The sequence below is a fragment of the Episyrphus balteatus genome, chromosome 1 (assembly GCF_945859705.1).
Source record: "Episyrphus balteatus chromosome 1, idEpiBalt1.1, whole genome shotgun sequence".
NCBI classification, from domain to species: Eukaryota; Metazoa; Arthropoda; class Insecta; order Diptera; family Syrphidae; genus Episyrphus; species Episyrphus balteatus.
In genome coordinates, this window is record NC_079134.1 from 42,015,556 (window position 1) to 42,025,518 (window position 9,963).

Consider the following 9,963-nt stretch of genomic DNA (forward strand, 5'->3'; position numbering starts at 1 on the left):
TGTTTCCGAATGAAGCAAGAAAAAAAAATACTTCGATTGCAAATAATCCAGCAACCCGAAATTCTAGCAACTTTTGGTTTTCAGTTATGAATAGAGTACAAAGAGTTCTTTCTTTTGATGTCTCATTCGATGACTTTGGAGAAATTTTTTGAAAATTCTGTTTTTTAGGCAAGGGGTACCCCTTGGATAATTTTCGAAAATCTTAAAAAAATAATTTGTATTTTTTTTACCTGAATCATAGGCCTGTTCACTGTGATCTCATTATATGTGAACCCAAACTTGTTTATGTATCTGCTTCCGAAATACACTTCAAATACACTTTTAATGCTATATAAAACATCTTTTCAGTTGGATATCTAACCAAACCATTAAATACAATATACAAACAAGAATTTTATTTCGTTTTTTCATCATTTTACTCCATATAGTGGATTTCCAGGACTCTCAGAAACAAATGGTACAAGAGAAACACGAAATTTTTTGTGTGAAGTGCTATAAGTTATAAATCATTATTATTTTAATATAAAATTGATAAAATTTAAGATACAATCTTTATTAAGTGAAATGATTTCAAATTCAATTAATTTACTGATTTTAATTTTTGCATAAGTTCCTTTTTTTTCAGAAAATATTGCTACTCAACAAAATAAAAACATTATTTATTTGCAAACTCAATCTTCTTAAATTATTGGTAAAAAAAAATCGCACTTATTTTTTGTTTCTAAAGAAGTAAACATTTTTAATGCTTAAGGCGTGCTCCATTCCAAATATGAAGACACTTATTCCTATCAATTTTAAGTATAAATTAAATACACCTTTTAAATGATACAATGATATTGGTTTTATATTGTGTTTGTTTTCCTCATCTTTATTTGTAGTTTTTGTCTGATACATCCTATCAATATAGGTTAAAAGTCCATTGGAATTCATCAGCTCAATTTCCTTTCTAATATGCAATGTCAAATATGAGTTCTTTCGCGTGTAAATGCATTGCAATGAAGTATACAGTGACTTCTCAGCAATTAAATATTTCAAGCCCATGTCTTTATACGAGTTCAAATATTTGTCCGAAATTAACCAAGAATATTTGCCTTTCAATCTTTTAAACTCTGCATACATATTATTCTCGCCAACTTCGATCATATATTTTTGAAAATCCTCCAATTCATTGTACAGTTCTTTGCTTGAAACTGCAAATTTATAACCTTTATCGATGGCATCTTCAAAATTTTTCGGGATAGTTTTCCTAGGTCGGTGGTGGAGAAATTTAAAAAGACAACCTCCATAGGAACTGCTCAAGATCATCACTCCAAAGAACCATGTTATTAAAAACAATCTTAACGAAGTATTTTTGCGAAGTGCTAATCGCATAATCAAGTTCAAAATATAAGAAATCAAAATCATTATCCAAGTTGTAACATCAAATGGTAAGAATAAAATATCCAAATAATTATACTTCTCTGGTTTCTTAAAAACAATTAATTCATTATCAAAAATGTATGGCACTGATCCAAAAAACAAATTCGTAGTTTTAGCGCACCAAGAACCAATAATTAAATCTCCATCTTCATCATGTAACTATTTAATAAGAAAAAAGAAATAAGATATAAACAAAATTAATGTAAATACTTACCATTTTCAATTCATTGGTCATGTTGTCCTTACTATAGACTGCACCTCTTCCTTTAGACATTTTGTATTGTATTGAAAAGTTCATATTTTTAGCCAGAATCTTTAGAAGGATGTCATCAAATATAGCTGGTCGCATTGGATTGATGAACTCTGAATGCTTTATTATAATAACCTTTACAGGACACGATTGAAGATTTTTAGTTTTCTGTTCAAACAAGGGCTTATCGAGTTGGAAAACTCCATTTGAGAAGATATTTTGTACTTCTGGTAGAGTATTTCCGCAATTGTTTTCAGTAAATGGATAATAAGTGTACAAGAAAATTTTTCCAGCCTCATTCTCTTGAAGTAGAAGAATATTGAGAATAGATTGCTTTAAACAAAAATCAAATATTTGCTTTAAAAAAACAGTGGATGATTGAAGTGTTTTTGGAAAAATAATGAGATAATACGCAGAGCCATCTATTGTAAGAACTTCAGCCTTATATTGTTGGTTTCTTTGCACCAAATATCTAAAATGAAAAAAATGTTTAAAATCTTATTATTCGAAATAGGAAAAATAAAAGTAAAATTGTGGAGAAGAGAACTCTTTTTTTCAACGACACAAAAAACTTGTAGTTTTAATTTTAGCCCAGGGAAATTAGTAATTTAAATCGCATTTTTCGCGGGACAAAATTTTTTTCATGGAATGTGTTCGGGTGGTTGTCCTTATCATAAAAGTCAATTTGTTGGGAAAATTGGAGGTTGGGAACAGCCGCCATCTTGGAAAAGAGATTGGTTTCGTTTTCATTGAATAGCTCCATTGTTATTCATTTTAACAGAAAATGACAAAGGTAAGACATATTAACAATAAAATTATCTAAACAATGATATACAAAACAATTCCGTGAGTTGATTAAATAAAATTTTATAGTTGGTTAAAGTGCGGGTTTGTATCGCAAGGTTGGGACAAAATGACATTTTTTCATATATCTGACGAACTTTTGATTTGTTTGGATAATTCTTCAAGAATGAATTATAGTACTTATAATTACCTATAAAATGAGCCCACAATCGTTATTGTAACCATCGTATTGTAGAAGTAATCTAACTCCGAAACTGTCCATGTGCTAGTCAAAAGTGAGATAAAAGCTAGTTTTTTGCTAGTAGGCCGAGAAAATTTTGGGAGTAGAGGTATAACCAAAATATAAGTACGCAGTTTTGCTGCCATACTCGTGTTAATGTCGATTTCAAAGGTCTGACAACTCTAATTTTAGGCTTTATACGGTTTTTGGGGGGTTAAATAACGTAAGTTTTCCAGTTAACGTGAATGGGCTAAATTTATACTATTTGAAATTATAAATATACAAGCTGATGCTCTATTATTTTTCCTAAATCTGGACACATCAATCTCGGCTATGGGGTTAATAGAACTCACGATATAAGCTTTTTTAACTAACCATATCAGGCTTTTCAATTCCAATAAACAAACAAAAATCGAAACAAAAAGCCTCTAAAACATAATCGTATAAACGGCTTATATCTTGAGTTCTACTGGTCACATCCTCAAGATTGGGGTGTCTAGATTTAGGAAAAATAATAGAGCATCAGCTTGTATATTTATTATTTCAAATAGTATAAATTTAGCCCATTCACGTTAACTGGAAAACTTACGTTATTTAACCCCCCAAAAACCGTATAAAGCCTAAAATTAGAGTTGTCAGACCTTTGAAATCGACATTAACACGAGTATGGCAGCAAAACTGCGTACTTATATTTTGGTTATACCTCTACTCCCAAAATTTTCTCGGCCTACTAGCAAAAAACTAGCTTTTATCTCACTTTTGACTAGCACATGGACAGTTTCGGAGTTAGATTACTTCTACAATACGATGGTTACAATAACGATTGTGGGCTCATTTTATAGGTAATTATAAGTACTATAATTCATTCTTGAAGAATTATCCAAACAAATCAAAAGTTCGTCAGATATATGAAAAAATGTCATTTTGTCCCAACCTTGCGATACAAACCCGCACTTTAACCAACTATAAAATTTTATTTAATCAACTCACGGAATTGTTTTGTATATCATTGTTTAGATAATTTTATTGTTAATATGTCTTACCTTTGTCATTTTCTGTTAAAATGAATAACAATGGAGCTATTCAATGAAAACGATACCAATCTCTTTTCCAAGATGACGGCTGTTCCCAACCTCCAATTTTCCCAACAAATTGACTTTTATGATAAGGACAACCACCCGAACACATTCCATGAAAAAAATTTTGTCCCGCGAAAAATGCGATTTCATGCCCATATTTTGACTAATTTCCCTGAGCTATTTAGCAAATTTGATTAAATTTTTCTATATACGCCTTATTTTATGCGTATATTGTAATTTTTGGGACTGTAACTTTAAAAATATAAATCGTATCTTATTTTTTTGAATGTTTAAGGTTAGAATACAAGGACGCTTTTTTAAAGATTTTTTGGGAACACCAAGCTTACGAAAAAAGTTACTTCAATTCACGACTGGCAACCAACAAAAGATCACAAGATCTTACACTTACTCCAATGATTTCACCGAATCGATGAAAAATATCATGAAATTAATATCAAAGCCACCATTTCCATCAGACAGTAAATCCATTATGAATTCTTTATAATTTCTTCGGAATATTTCCACAGTTTCTATGAATTTGTCTTCGATACTTGAATTTTGTGCTTTGACAGAGATCTGTATGTTAGGCTGAACTGGTAAATTTACTTTTTCAACAATATAAAGTAAACACTCGGCCATGTTGTTGTTTGCAGAAACAACTTTTGGTAGAATATTTTTTAATTTTTCTGCAGAGTGCAAAGCTACTAATGTTAGCATAAATAGTTTACAAAACAAGCCCATTTTGAAGAATGCACAAATCAAAACTGAACCAAATAACAGCGAAAATTAAAACATTGAGAATACAAATCAATCATACATGTTAATTAAAATATTAAAAAAACAATCAAAATAGGAGTGAAGCAGTTAAATTAAGTTTTTAAATGCCTATTTAGAAATTAATATTAATGTATAAAATTTTGACTAACGTCTGGTAGATATTTGTACTTGGGTTTTCGATACATTGTAAATTGTAGATTATTGTCCTTTGTATATTAATAAAGCTCATTAAATAGAACACCCTCATATCTAAAAAAATATAAGATATTGAAACATCAGAAGTCCGTTACCGATCGATAGTTTTGATTTTATTTTCTTGATATTTCTTGTTTTTTTTTAAGAACTTTTTGTCCACTGGCTTTATCTAGATTCCTTAAAGACGTACTCAGGTCTGGACCGTTCACTTTACTTGTAATCTGTATCGACAGTTGAAATAGGGAAATCACATTGTTTTGGTTTTGGTTCATCACTTGTTTCATCCAAAATACAGTTGTCATCATTGATAACATCGCTTTTTCGGTTTTGCATCTTCAAAAACTAGCCAGGCATTTAGAATTTGGGGTAAACAATTAAAATTAGACGGATCCTGTAGCCCTGTACTCCCTGATAACAAAAACATCCATGCAGTGTTGCCGTTTCCGTTTGACCCCTTTTTTAAGCTCAAGCCCCTTGCCCCTCACTTTTTAAAAATTAGCAAAATGGCCCCCATTGATTTATAGCTTAACTTTTTGTTCTCTTAAGAATTTTAAAAGATGAAAAGTTAAAAGAACAGTTGACTTCAATTAGATACGTAGATCTGGTTTCTGATTTCCAGAATTTAGTCGAATTGAATTCCGAGAAAGTTATTGAAGAATATAAAATGCTTGAGCCTGGATCTGAGGACAAGGTTTTTGAAACATTTTTTGAAATTCCGGGGGATAAAGAATATTGACATGGTATCGGGTTATTTAAAAATAGTTTGGATGAAATTATGTTTGAAAACTCCTGATAGCAGTGCCTTAGACTGAAACTGATAAAAAATAAGTTTAGAAATATAGATTAAATGCAAACAGTTGCAATTCGTTGATGTCAGCCCTTGATTTAATAAAACCAAGAAAAGATCATGATAACTGGGTATAACAAAGTCGAAATTAGTGTTTAAAAATCGAAAGTATATTTGCATTTACATATTTTGTGAAGAAATGTTCTGTTTGTTTTTTTTTTATTATTAAAAGCTTATGATATTTTTTCGGTGATGTTTATATATTTTTTTTTGTATTTTTTGTGTATTTTTGCCCTAAATATGGCCCAAAACTGCATTTTTTAGACCTGGCTTTTCACAGCTGTAAAAGATTTATTGCACACACTTTTATACCCATTTTTACCATCAACTCTATCAGGTAGTTTAATGTTTCTATGTGCCAGTCCGTTTCGATTTCTTATTTTAAAAACTTCCGCACACTTTTGTAAGGATTTCGTTGTTGAGAATGGTTTGACTTTTCCATTTTTCCATTGGATTCGTTGCACTTTTTATTCGTATTGTGGAGAACACATATTAAATTTTCACTCATTTTGAAGCACAAACCATGCTTCAACCTTGTTGGCGAGAACTTTATTTGTTTTATTAATATAAAATATTCACATTTTTACTTCATTAGTTCTTCACAAATTTCTTCTTCTTCTAAAATGAAAATCTCCTCAATAAGCTCTTCTTCGTCATTGCCATCAAAACCGTCACTCTCCATTTCGTAAATGATTTCTTCATTGCCAAATGATGTTGAGTATAAATTTTCATCCACGTTGCTGAATGAAATCTCTTGTTCAATTTCTTGATTACAGTTTTCTTCTTTTTATGGTTTTTTTTAATTTTTGGTCGACATTTTTTCTTTAAAAAATTGATGACAACAGCCTCGGTGTACGTTTCATCGCACATTTTTGTTAAAATGAAGAACAGTCTTATCACTTGTTCAAATTTCTTGAAAGGTTTTTTTAGTGCACCTCTTTTCTTGCAACCAACAGTCTAAGACAATTGCGTCATCAATTTTGTTTTAAAAAAAAACTACGTCCACTAATATTATACGCAGTGTTGTCGCCTTTCATAGGTTTTTTTGCCACAAACATTTTTTTAATTTTTCGATGGAATCCAAAACAGATTCACTTCCATTCATTTCGAATAAACAAAACAACAAATCAAATACTTTATGTTTCCTTTTTCGTCTGAAAAACAATTATTTAAACAAAAAAGCGAGAAAATATACTTTCCATCTCTATGCTCTTACAAAAAGCTTGTTTTTTAAATTTATTTTGTTGTAAAAATAAACTTTCTTAGGAGACAAGAAACAGCACAATATTCTTTATTTATTCAGTTTGATGCATTTCCATTTTTCCAAGAACTAAGTTTTAAAGTGCATGTGTTGTCATGACTTGTATGTTTCTCAACAAAAAAAATTATGTCACGCCACTTGAATCAATGGCAATTGTGTTCTTCTGAATTCAAAGTGATTTGAATGTGAATTGGTACTCTTAATGTAGGTACTTTGATGTTCAAGAACAAGCATCTTGCATTTAATAGGAGTTGCAGTGTCAAGATTCTTAAATAAAAACATCTTCAATTTTAAACTCCATAAAAACAAAAATATTTAACATAGTTTTTTTTTTTCAAAAATTGATGATTTTATTTAAGTAAGTAAAAGTATTTAAAATGTATTTATGAACAATTTAATCCATTCAACATTTATACAAAAAATTAAGCATGTTCAGTGTTATAATCTTAGTTAAGTATAATTATTCGTTGCTTACTTTATGGAGCCTTCCTCCATTAAGAAAAGTAAATATGAAAATCGAAATAAATTAATGCTTTAATTCCATTAAATTGTTTTCATAATATTCCACACCATCAAACATTAATCCCTTTATCCGACATTGATTTCGATGAATGAATATCTGCAGATGAAAATATTTAAAGCATTTCGTTTTCGATGTAATGGATGTTATTTCTGATATTAATGCATCCATTATGATGGAAAATATCTGATTGATCATAGGAAATAGTGATGGGAGAAGAATTAGAACTTAGCTTAGAGTTTATTACATTGAAACTTAAATCAAAGAAAAGATTAATGCATTGGAGAGTTCAAAAATCTCAATGTACTTAAACTTATATGGAATGGATGTTTTGTTGAATGACATTCAGTGCCGGTCTAAGCCGTCTCGCTCGCCAAAAAAAAACTTTCACTATCAAATAATTTTCCAAATCACGAAAACAAATTCAGTTTTATTGTTGAAGATATATTTCTTTTAAATGCAGTAACAACAAATATTTAAAATGTCGTCTTTGATTTGTTATGCATGATAGATATCGTTTTTTTTTTTAATTATTATATTGCGAATATTAGTCGATTCTTTCTGATATCCTTTTTTTAATGATAGCTTGAGAATAAACTCTTACTGTTCAACATGAATAGAAGCTATTGATGTAGCATTAAAAAATGACAATAAGGCCGTGTGTGAATTGCGTTAAATAATTAACACCGTGTAAGTTTTTGACACTATTGAGGTGAATACAAAATGTTTAATATTTTTCTCTTCCTCTTTTCTGCCTCATTTTTGCCATGAGACTCCTTTTTAATAAAAAAAAAAAAAAAAGCAAACAAAACAAAACCATCTGCAAAAAAAATTTAACCCAATTTAACCAGGTCCAGGGTGAATAAGATAAAAATGAAAGGAAAAATAAATTACGGGCGAGTCGGGAAGTGGGTGGGTTGAGTTTTTAATGGTAAAAAATGGTATATCTCGATATCCGGCAAAACTACAAGTCCTATGGAAAAAAGTTAAATGGCAAAGTAATAGGTAATAAAAAGATATATAACTTTTGTATAAACAATTTTTTCACATAACCTCAAAATTTAGGTGAAAAATTAAAAAAAAAACCCAGTTTTTTGTTTTTTATTTTTATCTTTTTTCAAAAAAAAGTTTTTTTCTACGAAATTTGGTGACAACTTACCTTATTATGTCTCAAATACACTGTAATTTATTTGATTTGAAATATTAATTTTTTCACCTTATTTTGACTTAATATCAAAAAAACACCCTAATTTTCAATCGAAAATTCACGTGTCAAAATATCAGTTTTTTTCAAAAAGTAGGTATGCATTTTGTTCGTTGGAATATATACTTTCAGATGGTGAAAGAAAAAATTTACATTAGTATGTACACTATAGTACATTTTGAAAAATGAAAAAATGAAATGAAAAAAACTTGAATTCGAAATTTTTTTATCTATAAATAAAATTTTGGCCTATTTATTAAAATTTACACTTTAATTACAGAAAAACCTTAAGATTTCATGTTGCGTTTATAAATCGTATGGTTTTTGAATAATTAAGGTGTAAATTTTAATAAATAGGCCAAAATTTTAAATAATGTTAAAAAAAATTTTTCGAATTAAAGCTTTTTTCATTTTTTGCATTTTCCGAGAAAATGTACTATATTTTATACAACTCTAAAATGATAGAATTTCTAAAATCAAAATTCGGGATGGAAAACGTGAAAAAAATATATAACTTCTCCGACGGAGCAGGCTCCCAATATAAAAATAGGTTTAACCTCCTAAATTTGTTGAACCATGAAAAAGATTTTGGCATAACAGCCGAATGGCACTTTTTTGCTACTGCGCATGGCAAAGGAGCCTATGATCATGATACAACTACTTTAGTTTAGTTGTATCATGGCCTGTGATGGCATCGGTGGATGCGTTAAAAGCTGCGCAAACCGCGCCAGCTTGCAGAACAAAACTCTGGTGACAACAAAGAAACTCTACGAATGGGCTCAAAAATACTTCAAAAAAATTAACTTCGAGTTTTGTTCTCTGAGTCAATACCAAAGTCATAAAGCTAAATTGGAAAAACGGTTTTTATCTGCTCAAACCATCAAAGGCACACGCCAGTTTCACTGCTATAAGCCGTAAATTGAAATTTTTCAAAAATACTTTGGAATATAATTTTTTACATATAAATCTTCAAATATATGCAAAAAAAAAGTATCAAATTTGAGAAGTCAGTTTTAGGTGGCCCACTTGAGAAAATTTGACTCAAAGCAAAAATATATATAAAAGTGCAATATACATACTTGCCGTAACCACAGTGCGCTAGTTTTCAAAAATAAATAAAATAAAAAAATTAAAGTATTTTCTAGTCTAACAACACAGTTAAACAGTTATCCTGAACAAAAACCGAAAAGGAATTGAACTTTTCTTAAAAGAAGAAAAAAAACAACCTTAATGATCACAACATTTAACAAAAAATCAAAAAGAATAAATTAAATTAAATTAAATACACATGTTAATTATTTAAATTTCGAGTCCAATTTGACTCAGGTTCAGCAATACACTAACTCGTAGGGTTGCCATCCGTCCGGGTTTTCCCGGACATGTACTC

At 29.6% G+C, this 9,963-nt stretch overlaps 1 protein-coding gene across 1 annotated transcript; it reads right to left on the reverse strand.

The window, feature by feature from the left end:
- Positions 1 to 708: 708 nt before the first annotated feature.
- On the reverse strand, positions 709 to 4,435 carry LOC129907280 (uncharacterized). Its single transcript, XM_055983396.1, has 3 exons — positions 4,182 to 4,435; positions 1,634 to 2,141; positions 709 to 1,578 (listed from the first exon to the last, which is right to left on the reverse strand). Exons 1-3 carry the CDS (start codon positions 4,409 to 4,411, stop codon positions 709 to 711), a joined length of 1,608 nt encoding a protein of 535 aa, XP_055839371.1. The 5' UTR covers positions 4,412 to 4,435.
- Between the last annotated feature and the right edge of the window lie 5,528 nt (positions 4,436 to 9,963).

What these genes read in the sequence shown, in the direction of transcription:
- LOC129907280 (XM_055983396.1), bottom strand. Translation starts at nt 4,411, where the DNA reads ATGGCCGAGTGTTTACTTTATATTGTTGAAAAAGTAAATTTACCAGTT. An exon ending in GATTCGGTGAAATCATTGGA is followed by an intron (nt 2,142 to 4,181) that starts GTAAGTGTAAGA and finishes TTTTCATTTTAG; the next exon opens with ATATTTGGTGCAAAGAAACC. An exon ending in TGACCAATGAATTGAAAATG is followed by an intron (nt 1,579 to 1,633) that starts GTAAGTATTTAC and finishes CTTATTAAATAG; the next exon opens with TTACATGATGAAGATGGAGA.